The sequence below is a fragment of the Hylobates moloch genome, unplaced genomic scaffold, assembly GCF_009828535.3.
Source record: "Hylobates moloch isolate HMO894 unplaced genomic scaffold, HMol_V3 SCAFFOLD_9, whole genome shotgun sequence".
Classification (NCBI taxonomy): Eukaryota; Metazoa; Chordata; class Mammalia; order Primates; family Hylobatidae; genus Hylobates; species Hylobates moloch.
Window position 1 is genome coordinate 122,754,544 of NW_026652284.1, and position 25,489 is coordinate 122,780,032.

Sequence of the window (25,489 nt, forward strand, 5' to 3'; positions counted from 1 at the left end):
TGCATGACCTTGAGCGAGACACACGACCCCTCTGAGCCACAGTTCTTCCATGGAATGGGACCATGCCTGGCCACCTCTGGTAATGGCCATGAGGGCAGATGGGGACAGGGAGCAAAGAGTTTGGTCAGCACAGCTGCTGGGGAAATGTCAGGAGAATGCACACCCAGGTTTGCCATTTGCAGGGGTCTTGAAGACCCCGAGGGAACCCTGCCTCAGGAGCCCTGTAGCCCTAGCAGCTGCCTGGCTGGTGCCACCTCGCCTCTCCCTGACCTGCATCTCTGCACAGTCCCCACGAGGATGTTAGGAAAACCCGCCAATCATGCCTGGTTCTCACAAGGAGAGCTGTGAAAATGAGTGGTTGAAAATAGCCCGAAAATACCCCTGACCCTGCCTCCTCCTCCTCTCCCAGAGAGGGCAGGGCAGGCAGAGAAGGGCACCTGCGGAGTGGGCCGGGCGGGCCCCTTGGGTTACATAAGCTCAGCATTGGCCTTGGGAGAAGGCTGAGGGATCAGCGTCAGCGCCAGGGCCAGGAGGAACTTGGGCATCACCTTGCCCCACAGCCAAGGGTCCCTGCCCAGAGTGGGCCTGGGCCTTGCAGACTTTCCAGGGGCTGAGAGGACAGGGCAAGGGAAGTCCCCAGCATGCTTGGCCTTGAGTGCCCCCACCACGTGCTGTGGAGATGCCTTTCCTTCCTTCCCTCCCCAGCTGCCTGTGCCGGGTCCGGGCGCCCAAGACAAGACCTGCCTGCCGCGTGGCCCTGGCCAGTGTCTGCACCTCTCTGTGCCTTTCCCAGAGAGCACAGGGAAATGGCCCTATCCAGCGTCAGTGGGGCAGCCACCAACCCAGGCGGGGCTTGGCAGAGTACAAAGCAGGCCTGGACGCCGGCTCCCACTAAACCCAACCGGCCCCCGCCTTGCCTCTGCCCCTGTCCCAGCCTGCAGGAACCCTCAAGAGGCAAGCCCGGCCCTGGCACCCATCCCCCGGGGCCCCCACGGGAAGCGCACACCCTGCGTGGGCTGCAGGGACCTCAGCCTTTCCAGGCCTGCATCTCCTGAATGGCTTCCTTAATCTGTGAGAGGAGGCAGCTGTCCCGAGATTTGGGGCGACAATGTCCCATCAGTTCCCACCTCTTCTGAGTAAGGCCCTGGAGAAGACTTTGCCAAACGTGCCTGGGCTGAGGCTGGAGCAGGAGGGCCAAGGGCAGGCGCAGGGAAGAGTGCTGGGGTGAGGGCTGGAACAGGCTGGCGTCTAGTGGGGAGGCTGGATCCCTGCCCTTCCAGGGGAGCAGAGACTGGGGCATCCCTCAGCCAGCTAGCACAGGCTTCCCTTGGGGGTGGGTTGTACCAGGTGGGCCCATAGGGCTGTAGGGGGGTTAGGATGAGGGGGTGCACAGTGGGTCCCTGGGAAATCGCAGCTCTGCGGCGCTGGAGGCAGGTGGGGGTAGGGAGCTCAAGGCGCGGAGCAGAAGGGGGACCAGGTGCATGAGGTCAAGCCTCCACCTGTGCCTAGCATGCCTGCCAACCCAGAGGGAGGGAAGCAGGGCCCGGCTGAGTGAGGGCAGGCAGGAGAGCCAGGGCTGGGAGTGGAGCTGGGTGGGGAAGTGCACACGGAGGGCAGGCGGCCCCGGCTGCAGAGCGAGGACCACGGTCCAGACCAGGACCACGGATGCTCATTTAATCATGAGAAAGACTGCCTAGGTAGGTCCTGTCGCTGCCTCCTCTTTACAAGCAAAACAGGGAAGGTGCAGGCGGAGTGAGCCACTGGTCTGAAGTTCACATTCGAGCAGGGAGGGGCCGGCACCCAACCATTCCTCCCAAGGTGCCCCCAGGGTCCCTGGTGTGGGGAGGGGCGCTGGGTGGCACGACCTGGAGCCACAGGAGGTGCACTTGCTGGAGTGCAGGCAGTGACGAGTGTCAGGCACCCCCTGCCTGGGAACCCCACCTTGGAGGAAGCCTCGAGACCTGGGTGGAGGCTGGACCCGGCTGGGATGACCACTCTCCAATACAGTAGCCACCATCCACATGTAGCTATCTAACTGGAAATGGATTACAGTCAGTCAAATTAAAAATTCAGTTCCCCAGGCCACAAGCCACATTTCATGCCCTTGGTAGCCACTAAGGCCAGTGGTGGCCATGCTGGATGGCACAGACACAGAACGCTGCCACCATCACAGGCAGTTCCATGGAGAGAGGCATCCAGAGATCAGCTCTGGACTCGGATGCCTGGGCCTAAGGGTTGGGCCTTCTCTGACCTTTGCTGGCCCCAGTCCAGGGGTGGGCTGTCCGGGACAGAGGAGAGGGGAGGCCAGGGAGGAAGAGTGGAAGGGGATGAGGGATGGGGGAAGGGAAAGGCAGCCTCCCTGGGTCCTCTCTGTCTTCCTGGAAACCTGGGCTGGTGGCAGCCGGGAGGCCACCTCCTCGCAACTCCTCCCCATGACTCAGGCCCTGAACTGGGATGGTTGGAGAGCAGAGCACGCCCGGGTCACCTCCGTGGGTCCCCACCCTGCCTGGCCTGGGTGCAGGCTGAGAGCCACAGAGGGACTCCAGAACGTCACAGAATTGAAGCTGGCTGTGCATCTGCCCAGGAACCAGCTTGTGCTTTGTCTCTGTCCCCCATCTTGGGATGCAGAGCCCTGGCTGGAGAGACTGGCTGCTTTCCTCCTCTGAATCCAGGCAGGAGATGGGGCCTCTGGGCAGAGGAACCAGGGAGGGTCCTGGCCATGTTTGCCTTTGCTGACTGATGGGTGTGCTGAGACAGAGGACCTGCAATGTGCCTGGGACCCAGGAAGGGGCCATGCCTGCCAACCAGAAGACCAGGGGAGGCTTCCTGGAAGAGGAGGACGGGTGCACCACACTGTTAGAACCTTGTTAACAGGAACCTCTGCCCTCACTATCACTTGCTCTCCGACAGTCTCTCTCCTTTTCCCATCCTTCCTCAATATCTGCACAGTTTGGGGAACCTTCGGGCTGAGCTGGGGTTGGGAGGGGGGCCGGGATGCACCAGGACAGGCTGGGAGAGGGCAAGGCCTCAGGGTCCTGTATGGCGATAGGCAGGGGCTCCAAGGGTCCTGACTGGGAGGCTAACCTAGACTTGCTGCATCCACAGTTAACTCCTCTGCATGTGAATCCACTAAGTAGTCACCATTCTGGTCACCCCCACACAGAGGCCCTTCAGCCTCTGGCTGGCAAAGTTCATTGAGTACCTCGAGAGGACCAGGGGTCCCCTTCCTCCTGTGCCCCCGTGCGACCTCAGCCCTAGGAAGCACTGGCTGATACGAAGAGCCTCATTCTGCCCCGGGGGTCCCTGCAGACAGCTCTGGGGGGCCATGAAACAGGAGTCAGGGAGCTGAGTTGTAGACTGCCCTGGCTCCCCTGTGGCCTCAAACACCCCCCTCCCTGAGTATGGGACAGTCCTACGTGAAAATGGCTGGAAATACAGGACTTGGAGGCACACTTCCTGCTGCCCCACTCCGAGGTCTCATATCCCCCTTTCTGTTTCCCATCAATCAGGGACGCCTTAGAGTCTACACTTAGCCTTGGGACCAAAGCTCTGGATGTGTAAAGCGGCCATGGGATCAGGGCTCAGTCTGTACCAGGATGGAGGCTCGTGTGTGGCCAGAACTCAGTGTGTGACCAGGATCAGGGTTCAGCGTGTGACCAAGCTCAGTGTGTGCGACCAGGATCAGGGTTCAGTGTGTGGCCAGAGCTCAGTGTGTGACCAGGATCAGGGTTCAGTGTGTGATGGAGGTCAGTGGTCATTGATTCCAATGTTGGGGGCAGGGTCACAGCTGAATGGCTGTGGCCAGGGCTCACTGTGCGGCTATGGAGAACACTGAGAAGATGCCACGGGTTACACTCCCTCTGGGCTGCGCAAGGAGGTTCTAGGGCCCAGCGTCCAGCTGGGTGTGGTCCCCAGCAGGGACTGTCAATTCCAGCCTCCTGGTGCTGGACCCACCCTGGATTCTTCAGGCTGGGGACAGGACCCTGAAAGGAAGCCGATCTGGGCGTGAGATGGTGCAGTGGCAGGCGGGGGTGGGGGGCGGTGAGCAGGTGAGGGGAAGGGAGTCCAGGGTGCACACTGAGGCAAGCCTCCTGAAAGCCAGTCGCCGGTTTAGGTTCTAGAATCCCGGAGTGTCCGGGCTGGAAGATACCTTCAAAGCCATTCAGACACACGCGTGCCAATAGGGAGACGGGGCTGAAGTGGGGTGAGCGGCACTGCTTCAGGGCGCCCTGCTGGGAGCTGGTCTCGGTGGGCAGAACTCCTTACACCTGACCTTCTCCTGGGAGGGGCTGAGGGCTGGGCCAGGGGGTGGGAGGTGGAACCCTCTGAGTCCTGGATCAGGAGCTGGGCTGAGAGGGCAATTTTCTAAAAGGGACGAGTCGGGGAGGGAAGCAGAGAAGGCCCCGTGTAGGGAGAGGGAAGGCCCTGCCGAGAAGCTGGGCCCAGATGGGAGACCGCCTCACCCTGGATGGCCGCACTGGAGAGGGCCCCAGCCCTGAGAACCTGGGGCTGGATTCCCCAGCGGAGGCACCGGGATCGCTGCCACCCTCCGGGCTCCAAGGAGGAAGGCTGAGTCCTGACGCAGAGCTGCTGGCCTCCTGGCCTGACATCAGCCGCCCCCTGGTGGCCATGACTGCTGGTGCAGCGAGGAGACGAGGCAGGGCATCGCCGCCAGGACTGGGAGGAGGGGGTGCCGCTCGGCAGGGGATCCTCAGAGGCAGCCCGGGCACCCTGCCCTTTTGTCAACAATCCTGTCAAAGCCTTGGAGAAGAAGGCCTTTTCCCCAGGAGGAAGGAGGCGTGACACTGCCCAAGAGGTTGGACCGGGAAGCGGACCGCCCCCGCCCTTTCCTGGCTGCCCTGTGGCCTGTGTCTCTGGGCCCCTCCTGGCCAGTCCCTCTGGACACCCCTAGGAGCCCTGGCCACAGATCAGCCTTGAGGATGGGACTGATACGGACACGACTGTGTCTGGCGAGCTGTGCACCATGCCCAGGGGCTCGGTGGGCTTGAGTTCCCTCCTCTCCTGGTGACCTGTGTTGTGACGGTGGTGACTGCCATTGAGGGCCATGGGAGGCCAGGGTGGGGTGGGTGCTGACATTCGGGTAGGGGTGGTGGCGGTCCTTGTGAATTCGTGTTGGTGGTGGCAGTGGTGGTACCCAGTGGAGACTGGCTGATGGGCTGACAGAAGCAGCCAGGCCGACGGTGGGCCTGGGTAGCAGCAGCAGCGTGACCTGCTGAGATGGTTCAGTGTGCAGAGTGCTGGACGTCCACACAGGGGGACTTTCGCTCAGAGTGGACCACACGTTGAGAGCTAGGAGAAAGGGATTGAGGCAGAAGCATCTTGGTGGAGAAGGATCCCGCAGTCACTTCTCCAAGATCCTTCCTTCTGGGAAGGCTCCCTCTGGGTACCTGTCCAGCGGTCCTGGAAGCAGAAGAGGGGCCATGGATGATCCAAGGCAGCCAAAGGGGCCATCTCCATCAGCTGATGAAGAACAAAACCTGAATATGGGGCTGGGAGGTGCCCCATGTCACCAAGTCAAAGGAGGATGGATGGTGACAATGGCAGGAAGTGCCTGGGGACAGCCACCCAGGGTCAGTGGTGGGTTTGACCTCACCTTCAAATCCATCTCCTGGCTCTTTCCCCAGCCACTCCCCTCAGCGTCTCTCAGCACAGGGTCCATGAGGAAGAACTGGACAAACCCCTCCCCCCAAGCAGTTCAACTGGCCCTACCCAGTCCCCGCCCAGCCCCCACTCTCTGACCTTCTTGGATGGGGTCAGGAGTCTATGGCTCCACTCTCTCTCCTGCCCATCCCCCACTCAGCCCGTTCTCACCCCCATCCATGTCTGGTCCTTGCACCTGCATAGCCTTCAGCCAAGCAGACCTCCACTGGGTGCCGCCCACCCACTTACCCACCTATCCTGTCCATCCTCACCCATCTCTTCCCTCAATCCCCATCGTCCTCCTGCCAGCTCTCTAGTCATCTGTCCATCCATCCGTCCTCCCCACTTCCATCTACACCCACCACCTCATCCATCCGTCCACCGTCCATCCACCCACGCACCTGCATTGCCTAGGCACAACCCCTCAATTCCTTCCCTCCATTCATCTGTGTGTCCGTCCTGCCGTCCACCATCCATCATCCAGCCAGCCAGTGGGGCCACTCCCCTGCTCCTGGAGAAGGCCGAGAGCAGGGACCCAACTCTTGGCTTCTCTGCTGCGCGGGGCAGGCACCGGGCTCTCCTAGGTGTGCGCGCGTGTGTGCATTTTATCCGCCCCCCCTTATCTCGCTCCCCTCCCCCCACGCCCCCGCCCCCCGCTCGCGCTCCCCCTCTAATGTGTGATCTGGAAGCTCTATAAAGCCTGATGTAATCCGTAATGCAGTCTCTGGCTCCCGATTCGGGATCCAGTTTCAGAGAGCGAGAGATTGGGGAGCGCCGGCAGCCGGGTGGGGGGAAGCAGCTCTCGCCTCTCTCCTCCTCCTTCTCCTCGTCCTCGGCCTCCTCCTCCTCCTCCCCGCGCCGCCCCGCCCCCGGCTCGGCTCGGCTCGCCCCCCCCCCCCACCAGGAAGGGGAAAAAAGGCGAGAAGAGCCGGGCAGGCGAGAGGAGCGGAGCGGCGGCGGCGGCCGGAGAGGGAGCGGCGGGCGCAGGCGGCGGCGGCGGGCGCGGCGTTGGCGGCGGCCCCGGCGGAGCGAGCGCGGAGCCGGCGAGCCGGGAGCACAGGCGGCCGCGTCGCGTCCTGGCCCGGCCCGGGCCCGCGCGCCCAGCATCGTCCGCAGCGCGGGCATCCGGACCCTCCGGGTGCCCGAGGGGCTCCCGCAGGCGCGGGGGAAGGGGAGGGGGCCTGCGTGCGCCGGCGGGTGCGCTCCAGGGGGCGTCCCGGCGAGGCCCAGAGCGGGCCGGGGGCGGCGGCGGCTGGAGGAGCCCCCCCACCTCCGGTCGGGCGCCCGGCTCGGCCGCCGGCCACGCTAGGCGCTCGCGGGGATTTGCAACTCGGCGGATCGAGTCCTCGCCGGCGGGGCCGCTGCTGCTGGGGAAGGTAAGGAAGGCTCCGGCGGGGGGCTGGGGGCGCGGCGGGTGGGGGCGCAGCGAGGGCGGGAGGGGGTCGGGGGAGGGGCGGGCGCCCAGACTTCCTAACTTCGCCGTTTGGGGCTTCGCAGCTCCGAGGTTTTGCGCTCAGAGCTCAGGAGTTTGGACCCCCACCCCCTACCCCCTCAGCCCCCTGCCTCCTCCAGCGGTGGCGATGGAATGTGGCAGGTCCCCGCGAGCCCGCATTGGGCAGGCTGAGGAGGGGGCGACCCTGGACGCAGGAGAGGCTCCTCGGCGCTGCTCGCCTCCTCCCCATCCACACACCACAGCCTGGCACCCCTCCTCATCACATGCACAGGGCAGGCTAGGGAGGGCGTTCCCGCTGTACCCCCAGCACACACAGACGCTGGCGGGGGTCTAAGGGAGCCCCCCATGGCCCGCAACAGCCACACATAGACGCAGCAGGCTCCGGAGAGCCCCCGAGCGTGTCCCCCTCCTGCTAATCACGTCCAGGGCCCCCTACAGAAATTGTAGGGGCCCGAGACGTCCTCCCCCCACGCACAGAGCCCGGGGCAGGCAGGAGAAAACCTCAGACTCCTTCCCGAAGCCCTCGCCCGTAGAAGCCCTCGCCTGTAGACCTGGCATTGGCGGTGGAGACTCCCTGGAGGTACTCTCCCCCACTTCGGGCGGAGGGCTATTTTTGCGCCCCCCACCCCCACGCGAACGCCCTCGCTCTTCCCTCCTTGTCTACCTTTCCACTGGGTCGGACAGGCCGCGCGGATAAGCCGCTCTCAACTTTGGGCCGGCCCTGTGCCATCTCCGCTCCAAGCGCCGAGCACTCCCGGGCGCCGAGCACTCCCGAGTCCGCGTCCCCGGTGAGCAGAGGCCGCCGGCCCTCCACCGTCGCCGCGCTAGCTAGGAGCCGCGCGGAGCTGCCTCGAGGAACGAGCACGGCCCCCCGCCCCCTCCTGGGGAGGCTGGGGGCTCTGGACCCGGCCAGGAGCCCTCTCCCTAGGTCCCCGCGGCCCCCTGGGCGACGTACAGAGCGCCTCCGGCCTCGGGAGGGGGCGGCGGAGCTGAGAATCACCGCGAAGCGATGCGACCGGGAGGGCTTGACGGAGGCTGCGGCTCCGAGCCCGGGTCCCTCCTCCTGGCCGCGGCGGCTCCTGCTTGGCCACTCCCCGGCAGCCTGAAGAGAACGCCTAATCTGGCACCCCAGCCCCAGGCCGCTGGGCACCTTACCCCTTTCCACTTTTATTTTGGGCTTCTAAGTTTCTTGGAGCGCAGGCGCCCAGGCTGGGACCCGAAGAGCCCTAAGCCAGCCTTCCTTCAGCACCCGTCCCCGCTGCGACCTCCCCGTTCTTCCTCCGGGTCTGGGGCACAGATTCCTGGGCTGCAACTCCGGAGTAGTTGAAAGGCAGGAAGGCGTGTGGGCGGGTAGGGGGCTTGCACTCCCGCCCCAGAGGAGCCGCTTGGCGTTTGTGTTGGGGAGGGGGCTGGGAGGTCTGCTCTCCCGCTCCACCCTGGGAAGCCACGGAGACCCTCGGTGCTCTCCCCACAGACACAAACACACGCCCCCTCGGAGCGAGAGCCGCCGCGGGGGAACAGCAGAGGCCGCGCGGGCGGAGGCGGGGGAAAGGGGAGCTGGGTCCCTTTTCTATCTGAGAGGGAGGTGGTATACGGTGTGTGGGGTCTGGGGAGGCGACTGTCACGTCTCCTAGAACCCTCATGCCTTCCACTCCTCTGCGACCCCGGCTGCCGAGGAGGCAACGAGGGAGGTCGAGCCGCTCCCTCCCGTGGGCGGCAGCGAAACTCTGCGCCCGCACGCCGGGGTGCCGCCGAGTCCGGCTTTGAGTACCCAGCAAGGTCAAGCAGGCGAAGGAGGGGGCGGGGGTTCCTGGGCGCGCCCCCGTCCGCGCACAGTCGGGGCCTTGGAAGGGGGTGTGGGCAGCCCGCCGAGTCAGTCCTGCGCGCCCGCCGCCCGCGCCCGGTCCCCGGAGGCGGACGTTGCGCTCGTTCGGGGATCCCGGAGCGCCCGGCGCCCCACGCCCTCCCTTCGGCTCGCTAGCTGCTTCTTGGCGCTGCTTTCAGACTTGTTGCGCCTCGATCTGGGGGCAGAAGGCTGGCCCGGGAGCCCTGGCGGCTGAGGGCCGAGCCGCGAAGCCCAGGGATGCGCCTGAGAGGCGCGCGGCTCCGCGGGTGGGCGCTGCGCTGAGGGCTCGAGCCGGGAGTTTGCCGCCTCCGATCCCAGGGAAGGGCGCTTGTTCCTGCCGGGGTCCCGCGCGGGGGCGGATAGGGGGCGATTCGTCGCCTCGGCCTCAGGCAGCACTCCTCCGGATCCCGGGCTAAGGAGGGGGCGCAGCCAAGTTGTGGAGCCCTCGGAGGCCCTTCCTCTCCCGCAGGCTCCGGCCCCTCTCGGACCTCTGTGGCCGCGTCCGTGAAATGGGGCCGCGGGCTCTGGTCTCGGATCCCTTCCAGCCCCCGACCCTCCGCGCTAGTCCCGAGATCCAACGTGCCAGGTCCGCAGCGTGCTGGGTCTGCGGCGTCAGGGCGGCCCAGGTCCCCAGACCATCTGCGCTTGCGGACACAGCCGCGGGGCCGGGCATGAAGGGCCCCAGGGAGGGCCAAGCAAGCGCCCGGGGTCCCAACAGCCTCCTGCGGCGCCCTCCGCCCCTGGCCGGCCCGACCCCGCCTCCGGGAGTGGGTCGTGGGGCGCAGTGCCCGTCCTCCGGGGACGACGCGGGGCTCCAGGCCCAGGCGGCCGGCGCGGGGCCGCAGTGGCGGAGGGCGGAGGGCCGGCGCGCTGCCGCTGACTGCCGGGAGAGGGCGCCCGCACCGCGCCCGCGCGGCCCTGCCCGCCCCTTCCGTCTCCTCCGCGCGTGGCCCGCGGCTCCGGCCCCATCTTGGGCAGCCCCGGCCGCCCCCTCCCTCCCTCCCGCCCGCCCGCGCGCCGTCCGCTCCCGCCGCCGGGTCCCGTGACGCGCCTCGCGTCTCGGCCAGAGCCCCCCTCGCCGGCCCGGCCCGGTCCCCGTGTGCGGTGCGCTGGCGTGAGCGCGCGTTTCCGTGCTGGTGTCCATGTGTGGCGCGCATGCACGTGCGTGCCCGTCCGGGAGGCTGGGGGCACGTGTGTGCAGGCATGCAGACTTGCACATGTGTGTGCGTGACGGGGGCGGGTCTCGCGCCGGTGTGGCCCCGGATGGCAGGATTTAGTCAAACCCCGTTTTACCGTCGGCTGTGGCTCTGGGCTGCCCCCGGGTCTGCTCTGTGTGCACAGGATGGACCCCTGGAAGGAAAGCTCGAACACCTGACCCCCAGCAAAGACCCCGAACCTGGAGGGTATTGTTAACCCCTCCGGGTCCGCGAGCCCACGCCCTCCCTTTGTCCTCTGGAAGCCTCCGGCCTCCCTGGCTGCAGCTGCGCCATCAGCAGAGCTGTGACTTCTGGGTAAACACGCACAGGCCTGGGATCCCCCTGTAGACAGCCGGCGTGCACACAGAGGAAGTGGCACTCACTAGACGCGTGGGTGCCCATGTGAACACCCTCGCACTGGGAGCAGGGCAGGGGGCAGGGGGAGGGCGTGGTCCTGTGCAATCCCCCCTCCCCCAAGCACTAAGGCTGCGCGAATATGCAGGAAAGAGCCCCTGACCAGCTCTGCCAAGGAGGCTCTGCGGAGTGCAAGAAGGCAGCCTACAGAAGCCTAGAAGTGGGGCTCACCCAGGAGGTGTCCCACGGAAGGGCAGATGGGTGGGTGATGAAGGGGTCAGAGGTCGGGGCAGAAGGAAGAGCCGGCAGTGCAAAGGCCCTGGGGCAGCGCATAGTGCGGGTGTGAGAAATAGACCAGAGCTAGAGAGGAAGGTGGGAGGCAGGACGGGGCTGCAGAGGGGTCGGGGCCAGACCTGAGCCCCGAAGGTCTTAGCCCATGTGCTGGGAGCTGCTGTCAGGAGCCACAGGAGGGTCTTCAACGGGGTTGGTGGCTTGGCCTGATGGGGATGCCAAAGAGATGGGGCGCCCCATGGGCCGCAGGTCATAGGGCCCGTCAGGAGGCTGAGTGCACAGCCTGTTGAGTGCCGCTGCCACGCCCACAGCTGCACTGCACAAGACGCACGCCACATTCATCACAGTGGGCGGCAGCCAGCCCTGATGCCACCCAAGACCAACACACACCCCGGTGTGAGGCGCAGGCAGACACCCAGAGCAGGCACGCATGTCCCCACAAAGGCAAGAAACACGGAACTCCAGGGTGCCACTGCCCGAAACCGAAAACCTGTGTCCCGTTGTGGGCTCACGAGGACACCGGTCAGCACAAGCACACCGTGAGGTGCACACGGGTGTACACGGCACCCCCGCCCCACGATGTGTTCCTGTCTACACACGCAGAGGGGAAGGAGGGGAGGTTCAGACCTACAGACCGCACGATCCAGAAGACACAGCCTGGATGTTCATGTCCAGGGAGGGGGCAGGGAGGCCCCCGCAGGCAGGGACTGGCAGTGGGACCCAGGGGGTGCTGGCCCTGCATTCTGCTCTGTGACCTTCATCAGGCCCCGGCGCCTCCTTTCCTCATCTGTGCTCCACTCCTCGGCGTTAAGGTGAGGATCCCCCTTCCCCGCAAAGCACATGCCGCTGAGGAGGGGGCTCCGGACGTCTCCACTCCTGCCCCACCCTCCCTCTCTCTTCTTTTTTCATACTAACTCATTTCTGTTAATTGAGGATCAGTACCAAAGGACTAGCCTCCTTCCTCCACAGAGCCCTGGTCCCCTCGCCTCCTGCCACCCCTGTTACAGGCTCTTGTTCGGGGCTACCCTGCCTGGATGGAGCGGTGGAGACCTCTGCCCCTCCTCCCTCCTTCCCTGCATGGGTTTCACAAACACAAACATGCACACACTCAACCCTTCTGTCCCTTGTCCTCATCACCAGCAGCAGCACCCTCGTTTTTGACACCAGCACCCTGACTGCCCCCCTACCATCTCACCCCACCCCATCACCCCCACCACCATTGCCCCCGAGGCTACCTCAGCCGCACTCTGCCGCCAGCACCACACTGCACCATCGTTCCTATCTGACCCCACCTCCATCCCCAACACCAAAGCCAGCAAACACCTTCCCCCCATCACTCCCACTCGCTTCAGCAGCACCTGGACACCCCTCACAGCCACTTCCCTCAACACCTCGGCCCCCACCTTGGGCTCCTGTCCCCTTCACTGGCCCCATGGTGGTCCTCCTGCTTGTGGTGTTCTGTTCTCTCGGGCATCCCTCTCTGGGGCTTGGTCAGGGGAAGGGCACAGCAGAAGTCCTCTCTGCAGCTTCGCTGTCAGGCCCCCAGCCACTTGCCCAACCACTTGCCTTCCTGGGAGAGGAGCATGCGGCAGGCTGGTCCCCTGCAGCCCACCAGGCAACTGAGCTGTCCCGGCCCAGCGCGGCTGAGGTCAGGAGGACCCATGGATTACTGGGAGCTCAGAGACTGGGATGGAACTTGAGATGAGACAGAACCTGTGTCCTGGTGCCTGTCCCCCACTCCTCACTCAGCTGTGGGCCAGTTTTGGGGGTGCTGACTCTTGACTGAGACATGTGGTTGAGGGGTCCTTGAAGTAAGAAATGCAGAGGAGCGGCCAGGAGGCTGAGAAGATGGCACTGGCTGGGCACTGGCCTGGGTGCGAGGCGGGGAAGGAGGCTTGCAAGCCCACACCCCACCCCCAACCACCATGAATCCCGGCCCATCCTCCTGGGCCCTGGGGGCACGCGGTCGGTCTTTGGGCCAGCACCTCTCTGAGGCTAAGTTGGCATCTCTGTGACAGGAGGGTGGGTGGCCCTACCTGCCTGTCCTGGAGAGTGCCAGAGCGTCCAGGGTAGCGCCTGTGAAGTGCCAGGGAGAGGTAGGGCTGTCCAGGCAAGTCTTGGTGAGGCCCCAGTTCCAGCTCGGGGGTAATGGCCACCCCAGAGGAACGCATTTCAGTGGGATTTCAGAGCCCGGGGGAAAAGGAATGGGATTCAGGGAGGAGAAGAAGGGCCCCTGCACTCTGCACCCCCTCCCTGTTCCCCAGCCCCAGAGAGCCTGTCCCTGTGCCCATTCCAGATCTCACAGGCAGCTCCTCCAGAAAGCCTTCCTCTCACCACAGCGCAGCCAGATGCACACACAGACCCGCCTCGCCCCTCGCACACCTGAAAGACGTGTGCAGACCCACATGCTGGCACCTCACTCTGTGTGCACATACTTGCTCACATACACCTGCACACATGCATGCGCACACAGCCCTTGCACAGTGTGCACACACACTTGTAATAACTCACAAAAGGAGCATGCACACACCCTGCATGTGCACACACTTCCTCACTCCCCCCAGAGCACACATGCCACATGTGCACACTCACGTATGCAACTCAGCTGGAACACACACATTCTGTTCCCACTTGCTCACACACACACCGCTCACACCTGCACAGCTTTCACTTGCACTCATCACCACATACACACATGCACACATATGTGCAGCGCACACAGCCACACATGCATCCTCTAGCCCCTCCTCGCGCCGAGGCTGCTCACCTGCTGGACACACCTACTCTCTCCCTCGGTCTCGCTCCTCCCGATGCTGGGCCCTGGCTGCAGCTGTTCCTCCCCATTGCCACATAACTGCCTGCCTGCTGTGGTGGGGTGGAGGCCTGGGTTGGGGCCTGCTCCTGGGGTATAGCCTCCTCCCAGGGGTCCTTGAGCCAGGAGACCAGCCACTTTGGAGTCCAGGCTGAGTGCTGCCTCCTCCTCAGGTCCCCATACTGCTGCTAGGGGCTCACCAGCCTGGCCGGGCAGCCCTGCCCTCGAGGACAACTCCTAGGCAAGGCAGCCCTCCTCACTCTGGCCTCGGACTGGCCCCAGGGTGTGCCTGGGACCTCAGAGCAGCAGGGCAGGGACAGAGGAGCTTCAGCACAGGGTGCATCTTTAGGGCCTGCAGGTGGCTTGGGGTGATGAGCCCTAGATTATAAGAGGTGCAGTGAGGCCCGGAGTCTGAGGGCCATTGGAAAGCTGGCCTCTGACGCCGGGCCAAGGTGGTCTGGGACAGCTGGGTGGGATGAGGGATAACACAGCTGCTATCTTCCCCTGGAGTCACTGGGGGCCGGTCGGTCCCTCTGGGCCTGTATCCATGTCTGGGGAACTGCAGGCTGCGATCACCTTGCCTTCTGCGGGTGGGGGGGTCAGATGAAGTTCTGTGTGCCAGGGCAGATCACAGGGCTGGTCAGAGTGGAGCTTGGCACAGGACAGGGCCCTTTCTGCCTCAGCCCCACAGTGGTCTCTGTAAGAAGGGCCTTTCTCTCCCCGCCAGTGGCTCTGGCCAGATTCTTTGGGCACCCCTGTGCCCAGGCAGCTGGGTAGGGCTGGGCCTGGCAGGCCCTGTGAACATGGTGGGCTCCCACGCCCTTGGGGGCCCACCTCCAGGGGGTCCGACCCTGCTGGCAGCCCTGCCCACCCTTAAGAGAGGCTTCCCGGCCTGCCTCTGCTGTGGGTGGCACGTGACCTGGGCTCTCTACAGGCCTAGCTACCCCGCAGGTTGGCCAGTGGGGGTGTGGTTGGCACAAGCTGGGGTAGGGCAGGTGGCATCTGGGGGTCACCCTGTCAGGGGCGGCTATCTCGGCACACCCTCCTCCGCTTAGCTAGTCCCCGACTCTCTGGCCCACTTCTCACGGCTCTGAACCCGAGTAAGACACGCAAATAAGTTGTCCTGGGCCCATGTCAGGGGCCCTGCCAGGACCTCACAGGCGGGGGACGGTGCTGCCTCTGCTTCCGGTACCAGGCCGCTTGAATGGGGGCCGTGGGCACCCTGAGGGGGGAAGGCCAGCCGTCTGCCTCCCAGCCCCCTGGGCAGTCGGTGCCGAGGGCGCCCACCCCACCCCTCCCCCCGTGCAGCCTGTTCTCAGGACACACAGGCGGGCACTGTTCCGAGGGCCGGCAGGACAACAGAGTGCCTTTTGTGGCTGGTGTCTGGGGATGCCATTGGTGGCCTGGGGTGGGCGGGGAGGAGACGCAGGAGGCCTGGGCCCAGGGTCGGGTCTGTCCGGTGTGGACTGGACCCAGAGCGGGCATGGGGTGCGGAGCCTCATGGAGGGAGCCCCAGTGCCCCTGAGAGAAGGGCCTTGAGCAGCACCCACCGCCCCGGGTTGGATGGTGGGGAAACCGAGGTGCAGGGTTTGATTGGGACCCAGGCCTGGTGGCAGGGTGGGGTGTGTGTGTGCAGTTTGCACAGGCGCAGGATGGCGGCAGGAGGCGGCTGTGGTGCCTCTCGTCTGAGGGTGTCTGTGATGGGGGTCACTGCCTCGCCCACCTCATGCAGAAGCTGTGAGATTGAAGGTTCGTGTATAACCTCAGGCCCGGTGCTGGCCTGCGGTCAGTGCGTAGTGAACGTTGGTGCCCTCTTCCCCTCGCTGTGGCTCCCAACCCTGCTCCCCGGCCCAGCGTGGCTCCTGCTGCCCCACATCTCTGGGTCCCCTGTCCGCCAGCCCAGGCCCTCACCCTGTCACCTCTGCCCAGAGACCAGCGGCACCCCCCGCCCTCCCTGAGGCCACCTCGCAGAAGCTGGCCAGCCTGCTCTGCAGCAGGAGGGATGGGGGCTAGACACCAAAAAGAACTCCCTGACAACAAGGGCAGTTTCACCTTGGGGAAGGTGATGAGAAAGTCAGGAACCTGTGAGGGCTTTGCTGGTAATTGGTCACTGGCCTTGGGAAGCTGAGGGGCAGTGGGTAACGGGAGCTGCTGTTACCCAGGCCGAGATATGGAAACCAATGACCAGAGAAGTGGCCTGTGGTTCAGGGTCCAAGACAATCGCCCACTTCTCTGCAAGAGAGTTGATGACAGTTTTGCCATTAAATTGTAACACTTAAAGACAGGAGTGGCCAATGCCCACACTGGTTCCCCAGCAATGGGGGCAGCCCATGAGCCTCTCCCACCCTGTCACCTGTGGCCTGGATGCCCAGAGCTTTCTGTCCTCATAGTGGAGGCCTGGCATGGGGTGGGCTCAGGGGTCAGCCCGGCCTCAATCTTCAGGGTCCCTGACTGCTGCACGGAGCACGCCTTTGCAGGATGAGGCTGGAAAAGCCTGCTGGGGAAATCAAGGCACCTGACGGAGAAGCACAGAGCATGGATTTTGAGGGACCAGGGCCAGGTCCAACCCCTGGGGCCCCCGGGGGATCCTCCCAACCGAGAGGACCTGGGAGCTGGTGTGGCCGAGGGGAGGAGGGTGAGCCAGCCCAGGGGAGCCGAGGCCAGAGGTACAGCTGTGCAGATACCACAGCAGCTGCCCCAGGGTGGAGCCATTGTTGGCCTCAGGCCTGGACCCCTTTCTCCAAGGCTGTGACTGTGGTTCTGGCTAAACGCACCCTCTGGGGCACACCCTCCTCTCCCAGCCCCATCTCTGTCCCCGCTGCCCTCACATCCCAGCAAGTACAGCACTAAGCCCAGGCTGTCCCACTGCCACGTGGCCTTGTATAAATGTGCTGCATGTGTGTGTTCATGCTCACATATGCACACTCACATGCACACAGGAACACGTGCACACACATATGCACTTGGGCACACACGTGTGCACACATGCCCATGCACTCGTGCACACGTTGACACACACACATCTGCTTCTCCCCCTCCAAATCTCAGCAGGGGCCACCAGCCCCTCCACCATTTGCCCTCTGGAAGTCTCCTGTGACCCTGTCTGCATTGACCTTCCTCCTGGCCCAGACACTACACAGACCCGCCCCTGCCCCCAGCAGGCAGAGGGACTCACTCATCCTCAGAGCCCCACTCAGGCGCGGACCCCTCCAGGATGCCACCCTGGGTACCAGGAAGGATCAGTAGTCTCCCCTGCACACCCCGCCCCGTCTCAGCTAGACTGTCGGCCAACACTGCAGCCTTGTGACCTGGGCTGCAGTGCCCGGCTCGGGCCTGGCATGGGGGGACAGGAGCCTGAGGAGATGGTCCCTGGTTGCCCCCGGCCTTGGCCAGCTCTCTGCCCGCCTGGGCCTGCCTTGGTGTGAGAAGGCTCTGGGGTGGCCCCGTTGGAGGGTGGCGGGCAGGAGAGGTGCAGGAGACCTCGGCTGGCTCAGAGATGGGTGGGTCTGCTGGGGGCAGGGCAGGGGGTGAGTGTGGCAGGTGGGGAGGCCCATGCCCACTGGCAGGCTCAGGGGCCATCAGCCAAGACAATGGCCTGGGCTCCTGCCCAGCGCTGCCCAGTGGCGCAGCCAGAAAAGGCAGGGTTGGGCCAGTTCTGTGGGTCTCAAATTCATGTCAGCTGGGCAGGCCTTCTGGCCAATACGGCTTCTCCCAAGGCCTGGGAGGGGAGCAGCTTAGTCTGAGATGTTCTAGGGGATGCTGGGGAGCCGGGAAGTAACCTGAGCCCTCCCTCCCCACACCCCCGTGACTTGCTGATGGCCCGTGGTCCCTCCTGTGGAACCCCAGGGCTTCAAGGTTTAAGAATCCCAGGGATGGGCACTTCTGGGCCATCTCCTGGCCCCGAGACAATCTGCCGAGGCCCCAGGTCCCTGCCAGGGCAGTGGGCAGTGGCGCTGCCTGGCCCTTAGCCCCTCCTCCCTGCAGGTGCCTCCTACCTTCTCCCTCTCCAGGCCAGAAGTGGGCCGTGCGCAGCTTCCATGCCTGGCTGTTGCTGGGGCCTCCCCCTTCCACCTCCTGAGGACTCTCCTTCCCCATGGCCACTCCTGGCCCTCATGCCACTCCCTCACCATCACCCCCAGGGTGACCCCAGCACTGCCAGAGTGGGCCTTCTAAGGGGCGGTTCTGATAGGGGCACTGGCTGCTTCTGATCCCCTCTGCCACCTCTTGCCTACCGGGTGGGCCTCATACCCTAAGAGGGTTCAAGGCGTGGAGTGAGCTGGTGACAATGAAGGGCGACCAGTGATACCAGGGCCCTAGGGGATGCCAGGAGGCCTCCACTGGGCTCAGCTCTCAAGGGCAGGAGTAGGCCCTCGTTTACCTGCTCTGGGGCCATGCTGGGCCATGCTGTGCAGAGAGCATGGGCGGTGACCCGCAGGCCTGAGTTGGATTCCAGGCTCAGGCGCCCGGTACCGGCTGTGAGCCTCCAGCAAGGCATGGCCCCTCTGCGGACCTCAGCATGCCCCTCTGTAAAATGGATCTGTAACAGGGCGCCTCAGTGACAGAGTGCCTGGCACACATCCTATCTCCCTGTGAACCTGGGATGGACTCTTCCGTGTTTTCTCACCAAGCTGGAGCCTGTCCTGGGACACCCCTCCCAGGCCTGCACAGTCCACACGGCGTTGCAGACACCAGCCGCGTCGTGGCCAGCTGGGCTTATGAGGCTGTGCTCCCCTTCCGGGCTGCCAGGCTGTATGAGTTTCCAGATGGGATGACCGAGGCCCTAAAGACTCTGTGCCCAGCCGCAGGCCCCCAGCAGCTGGTCCTTGTACACCCCAGCTCCTGTGCCCGCTCCTGGCACCGCAGGCCCCCAGCACCTGCCCCGCCCTGGGAAGGCTATGGGGTGGAGCTGCCAGGGCCTGGGATGAGGAGGGGAGAGGTGGGCCCTGGCATCTTGAGCTATGCGCGTCCCTCTGGGGGAAGGCGGTGCATCTGGGGGTGACACCAACTCAGGGTCAGGGCTAACAGGATTGCCTGGGGCCTCCTTGGCACTTGGAGGGGCATATGGGGCAGTGAGGCTGGCTGGCCTGTGGAGGAGTCAAGGCCACGTGGGGTCAGCACCAGGTGGGACTGGCTCTCTGCCAGGCTCTGCCGACACTCACCCAGGACTGGGCTCACCCCGGGACTGTAGCGCGAGGTGAGGCTGGGGAGGCCTTCTGGCTGTGGGACCTGCCCACAGCCGCTCCCTTTCCACGAGATGGTGAGGGGGCGTCCAGGACAGCCCGGCTTTTCCACGCCTTGTCCAAGCCCACGCAGCCAAGCGTGTCTGGGGGCAGGGCTGGAGGAGGGCTTGCAGGAGGCGAGGGACATGGCGGCGTCTTCCCAGGTCTGCCACAAAGGCGCCAGGATGGGAAGATTGTTTTGTAGGTTTGCCCCTTTTTAAAAAAATTTTCTCTTGGGAACCCAGAATGTTTGCCAGGAATGAGACCACAGAGGGCCAGGTTGGGCCATGTCTGTCCCCAGATCCAGAAGCCCCAGCCAGCTTCCTCCCCCTGCTGGAAGCACTTCCTGCACCCCCCTGGCTAAAATTCCCCCACCCAGCTCTTAACCTCTTGTTGAGGGCAGTGGGGTGCCCGTCCCACTTTACAGATGGGGAAACTGAGGCTTTGTGGTGAGAAACTTGTCTGAGGCCACTCCACAGTCAGGAACACAGCCTGAGTCCAGCCTCCGGCCTCCTGGCTCCCACGGGCTCAAAGCCTCTGCTCAGGCTGGGGCCAGGCCTCGAGGCTGCCTGGGCCCAGCTCCCTGCTCTGCCTACAAGGCTGTGCAGGAAGGACGCCAGGAGGGGACTGCAGAGCAGTGACCGACCTTGTGTTGCCAGCCAGCTGGGCCCGGGCAGCAGGAAGCGGCAAGTCCCGTGGGCGGGCGACCGGCATTTGCGCGGTCAGCAGAGCGGAGGCATCCCCACCAGGAGGCCCGGTGGCCTGGGGGCGGGAGACTGGCTACAGCTCCCCTCCCTCCCGCACTGGCGCAACTGCTGGGTGGGATGGACGGCCTGGCCAGAGGCCTTGGGGGTGGTGAGGAGACTGAGGTCTGTAGGCAGAAGGAGCTTGCCAAGGTCCACAGCGAGGTGCATGCCCGCTGGGCCCAGGGCAGCCCCCGATCCAGGGCTTTCGCTGTGCCTCTGCTCACCTGTGCCGCTGTGAGTGGTCAGTCACTCAACCTGGGCCCTCTCCTGGAGCTGGGAGGTGTCTCCTGGTGGCACAAATTTGGGGTCATCCCGGGGCTCACGTATGTGTTCTCCCACCCACTCACTGTGACAGGGGTAAATTATGGATTCTCTCTGTGTCTCAGTTTTCCCATCATGAATGATAGGAAGTAATGCTAGCCTTGCAGAGGAAGGGCAGAGGTGAGGTGGCTCCTGGTGGCTCCATCCCCCCTCCATCCCTCCCTAGGCCCTGTGCCTGTAGCTTTAGGGCACGAGGGCACACGTGGGAGGGTCGAAAGAGCTTCCTGGCAGGAGCACCAGCTGGGCACAGGCTGCTGGAGGCTGCAGAGGGCAGTCTTGGGGGGCACCAAATCTGAACCCCCCTCACCCCAAAGATTCAGTCATTGCTGTTGAGGCTCTGCACCGCCTTCCTGCTCCCCACGCCTTTAGAAAGGGCTCGGGGGCCAGACGGGAGGCTGGGGAATGGCCCGAGTAACCTTTCTCCTATGCTCCGGGCCCACTTCCCTTCCCACGGGGTTTGCAGAATCTTCCTGGGAAGGAGGAAGGTTAGAGAGGCGGGACCAAGGTCAGCAGGAAAGAGAAAGCCTGAGAGAGCTACACCCTCCACTCACAGAGGGGCAGCCACGCACAGCGTGGTGAGCGAGTGGACAGGCAGGCCAGGGCCCCCAGGAGCCACGCCAGGCTGCCTGGGCAAAGGGGTACCGCCAAAAGCCCCAGGTGGACTGCCAGCCCCTCCCTGCTCAGGCTTGGGTGGAGACGGAGGTACTTTGTTCCCCAAGCTGGGCCACTGCCCCTGCAGGTGGTCACGCTGGTGAGTGGCAGACAGACAGGTGGACGGAGCAGGTGCCTGGGAGGGTGCCAGGGCCTGTGTCTGCGGCCCAAAGTCCTCCTGCCCTCGCTGGTAGCAGGCTGAGCTGCCTCCTCTGAGAGAGCCCACCCCCATGCCCAGAGCCCACGTCTCCCCAGGGGCTCACTCTGACCCTCTGCTCTTTCTCTTCCAGCTGCTGCTGGTGGCCACAGGCTGGCACCAGGGCCCTGGACTTTAGAAGCCGTTGCTGCCCTCTCTGTCACCTGAAGCGGGGCCCTCTCCCATCCCACCCTTGCCCCGCCTCCCTGCCCCCACCGGGCCGGCCCTGCCCGCCGCCGGACCCTGGCATGTCAAGGTCTGGTCTGCGCCTGCCTGCCCAGCCCGCGGAACCCCGGCGGCCCCGCGAGCTAGGATGAGGGGCCAGGCCGCCGCCCCGGGCCCCGTCTGGATCCTCGCCCCGCTGCTGCTGCTACTGCTGCTGCTGGGACGCCGCGCGCGGGCGGCCGCCGGAGCAGACGCAGGGTCCGGGCCCGAGCCGTGCGCCACGCTGGTGCAGGGAAAGTTCTTCGGCTACTTCTCGGCGGCCGCCGTGTTCCCGGCCAACGCCTCGCGCTGCTCCTGGACGCTGCGCAACCCGGACCCGCGGCGCTACACTCTCTACATGAAGGTGGCCAAGGCGCCAGTGCCCTGCAGCGGCCCCGGCCGCGTCCGCACCTACCAGTTCGACTCCTTCCTCGAGTCCACGCGCACCTACCTGGGCGTGGAGAGCTTCGACGAGGTGCTGCGGCTCTGCGACCCCTCCGCACCCCTGGCCTTCCTGCAGGCCAGCAAGCAGTTCCTGCAGATGCGGCGCCAGCAGCCGCCCCAGGACGACGAACTCCGGCCCCGGGCCGGGCCGCCAGGCCCCAGCGACGACTTCTCCGTGGAGTACCTGGTGGTGGGGAACCGCAACCCCAGCCGTGCCGCCTGCCAGATGCTGTGCCGCTGGCTGGACGCGTGTCTGGCCGGTAGCCGCAGCTCGCACCCCTGCGGGATCATGCAGACCCCCTGCGCCTGCCTGGGCGGTGAGATGGGCGGCCCTGCCACGGGACCCCTGGCCCCCCGCGGGGATGTCTGCTTGAGAGATGCGGCGGCTGGTGGCCCTGAAAACTGCCTCACCAGCCTGACCCAGGACCGGGGCGGGCACGGCGTCACAGGTGAGTGACTGGCGGGGAAGCCTTTGGACAGGGGAGGTGGGCAGATAGGGGGAGGTGGGCAGACAGGAGAGGCGGGCGGATGTGGGGAAGTGGGCGGACAGAGGAGGTGGGCGGACAGGCGGAGGTGGGTGGGCAGGGGCGGTGGGCCAGGGTCTTCTTCCGCAGGGCTGCCCTGCTGGCACCGCTGTCTGGGAAGTGTGCACCCTGGCACCCTCCCAGGGGCCTGCTCCATCCACCTGTGCACGGAGTAAGAGTGAAGGTCACTGCAGGTGTGCAGGGCCAGCCCGGGCACACGGCGGGTGCTTGTTGAGCGTTGAAGGCCTAATTCCCTCCAGGATGGGAAAGGGTCATCCTCCCGGCTGGGAGAGGGCCCGCCCTTTCTCTCCGGCAGGACAACTTTGATGGGCCAGAGGCTGCAACGGCGGGGGGCTGGGGCTGCAGGAGCCTCTGGGGCTGGATGATGGTCCTGGGGACTTGGGCTGCGTGGAAAGGTCGGCAGGTGGGCTCTGTGAGACGTGGTCAGGAGATGAGGTTTCGGGTTGAGTATGCTCTGGGTGGATGAATCACATCTGCCACGCGCTCTAGGTGCTGGGGCCGGGGCTGCAGCAGTGAAGATCCTCCAGAGCCCTGCTCTCAGGCAGCTGCATAAGGGAGAGAGGAAGGCCCTAAGCAAGAAGACACGAGTAGCCAGGCCTTGGGCAGCGCTGAGAGCCTTGCACAAGAACCGGGCAGGGCTAGCCCTCATGGCAGGGTTGCCATTGTACCTGGAGGTCAGGGAGGCTGCGAGGACCAGAGACCTTGTTCAAAGCTTTGGGAGAGGTGGGGGAACCTCATGCCAGGAACAGAGAACGGCAAGTGCAGAGGCCTGGGTGGCTTTGTGCCCGGAGAGCACAGAGGGGCAGGGGCCAGTCCTGTGGGGCTGCCAGCCTCTGGGACACTGGCTTTTCCTGCTAATGAGACAGGAGCATGCATAGGAGCAGGGTCCTCGGGGTAGAGCCCTGTGGGGGACCAGTGGGCCTCAGCGCAGGAGATGGGTCCCATACACACCTAGGGCATGGAGACCCCTTGCTGACGGGTGACATGCAAGAAAGAAAAGGAAGCCCAGGGTTTTGGTGTTAGCATCTGGGAAGATTGGGGGATTGGAGGGGTTTGAGTTTGCAATGCCAGGCAGGGGCCGACTGCATACATCAGGTGTCTGGGGGTGAGGCCGGGCTGTGTGCTCGAGGCTGGAGGCCATCTTGGGGCAATGGGACCCTTAGGGGTATCCAGCAGCCTTGACTTCTCTGGGGCCAGTGAGGCCTGTGGACTCTTCCTCCGAATTTTGTGTTTGAAGTCACAAAATAGGCTGCACAGGGCTACAAAGGAAGCCAGTTATGCTGGAGCATGGTTCTACCCACAGCGCGGGGCCATGGGTCCCAGATGAGAAGCCTCTGTGAGGCCATGAGTGGGGCTAGAGAGAGGCCAGGGGAAGGAGGGACAGGCGTGAGGCTCGGCCCACCCCTCCAGTGGCCCGAGGAGGAGGGAGGCAGCGCCCCTGGGCAGTAGGGGGCCAGGAAGCCAAGTGGTCATGCTGTGTCAGGACAGGTGGGCACATCAGCTGTGTCAGGTGCCGCCAGCGGCTGGGTGGGAGGGACTGAGGACCGAGCCCCCACCAGGCAGAGTGGAGGTCACTGTGGCCTTGGCGAGGGCGGCTTCTGTGGTGTGGCAGGGATGAGCATCTGAGGGGGACTGGGGAGAGAAGGAAGTAGAGTATGGACGGCTCTTTCAGGGAGTAGAGATGGGCGGTGGATGGCTTGGGAGGTAGGAGGCTGCAGGAGGACTGGACCCAGCGTTCACAGGCACACCTGGCCGTGCATCTTGGTCTGCCGCTCCTGGTCACTTCACCCCTCGGAGCCTTGGTTCCTTCCTTGGCAGAATACCAACTCCTTTGCCGAGTGTTTTCCTCCAACTGATGGGTCTCAGGGGCCCAGCCCAAGATTACACCCACTACTGAAGAGCTGGTCGTTAGCAGCATCAGGGGGCAGCAGCTCTGCCATTTCTAACAGTGCTCAGAGCAGCGTGGAGCTTGTTGGAAAGAGCTGGCGGGACAGACGCATGTGACACGTGGAGAGGCTGGGGCACCGTGTGACGTGGGTGTCGGAGGAAGCGCCGAGCTTCACTCCTCACTGGGCACCTACTGAGTGCAGCCACCCTATGGTGTAAGGTGGTCAGACCTCCCGTGGGAGATCCCACGTTATCTTGGGAACCCAAGGGCCTTAGTAGGGCTTTGGGCAGAAGAGCTAGATGGTTGGGCTGTGAGTGCAGAAGAGATGTCAGCCCCGAGGGGAAGCCTGGGACGGGCTGGCAGCCGGTGGTGGCATTCAGGAGGGGACTGCCACTGGCCTGGTCAGGACGCAGCAGCAGCAGCAGCGGGAGGGAAGAGGAGGGCCTTGGGGTTCAGCTGATGATCGACTTACTGACGAAAGGATGTGGACATGGGCAGGGAACCCCTCCCAGGTGTCCCACCAGAAATGAGGATGTCAGCTGAGTTGAGGAAGTGGGGCTGGGGGTTGCAGGGGAGAAGAAGATCTGGAGGTCAGAGTGGGACTTGAGTGTGAGCTGCCTGTGAGGCAGCCAGCTGGCAGTGTCATGTGAACAGGCAGCTCTGACACCTGGAGCACCAGGACAGGGCCAGGATGGGGCAATGGATGCTTGAAAATAGCTTCTGAGCCACTTTTGCAAAGCCCCAGGGCCTGGGTTCAAATCCCAGCCTGACCCGGCTTGCTGTGTGTCCCTGGGCCAATTCCATCAGCTCTCTCAACCCCTCAGGCCCCTCATCTTTAAAACAGGAAGAGTAAAAATATCTTGTTTCCTAGATTGCCCTGATGAATGAGAACTGGGGTGAAGTGTTTCTAAGCAGAAGCGATGTTGACGATGAAATATCAATATCCTCGCGTATTCTTAGGCAGGGAGACTCCAGAGGGCTCAGGGAGCAGAGACAGACTGGAGGCAGGGATATTCGAGCAGCTTGAGGTGTGCACGGAGATTCTGAGAAAGGGAATGTTTGGAAGTGGTGCTCAGAAGGAGATGGGAGGATATGTGTTCACACATGCATTCATGCAAGTATGTTGTGTGTGCACGTGTGTTCATGCATGTGTGTGTGCAAGTGTGGCATGTGCACGTTCGCATGCATGGCATACATGTGTGTGCATATGTGTTCATGCTTATATGTGGTGTGTGTGCCCCCATGTAAGTGTGGGTGCATGTATGTGTGTGTGTGTGCATGTGTGCAGTACATTATGCACGTGCTTGTGTGTGCCACATGCATGCATGGTGTGAATGTATGTATCAAGGCTGGGCTCTGTGCAGCAATTTTGACAGAACACAGGTAAAGGCTGTGGGGCAGGGGCCGCTGGTCTTGTGGAAAGACGGCCAGAGGACATATTGACTCGGCTGCTGGCAGCATGAAGCAGGGAGCTCGTCATCTTGTGCAGGATGGGGTGGAATGTGGTCACCCGGACCCACAGACAGTTCAGACTCTAGTGCCCATGCTCTGTGCCCAGAAGGCCCTGATGCTTCCAGGACCACAGGAGCAAAAGTGATCTCAGTAGTAATAGTCATTTATTGAGTGTTTACTTTGTGCCAGAGGCACCCGCACGGGAGATAG

General features: G+C 64.1%; 1 protein-coding gene across 1 annotated transcript in view; it reads left to right on the top strand.

The window, feature by feature from the left end:
• Window positions 1-6,614: 6,614 nt before the first annotated feature.
• LOC116813635 (adhesion G protein-coupled receptor B1) overlaps window positions 6,615-25,489 on the top strand; it is a 46,036-nt gene continuing 27,161 nt past the window's right edge. The window contains exons 1-2 of the mRNA XM_032760568.2: window positions 6,615-7,037; window positions 20,841-21,843. Of these exons, the coding sequence (XP_032616459.1) occupies window positions 21,060-21,843 (784 nt within the window). The 5' untranslated portion in view covers window positions 6,615-7,037; window positions 20,841-21,059. The remainder of the gene's footprint in view (window positions 7,038-20,840; window positions 21,844-25,489) is intronic.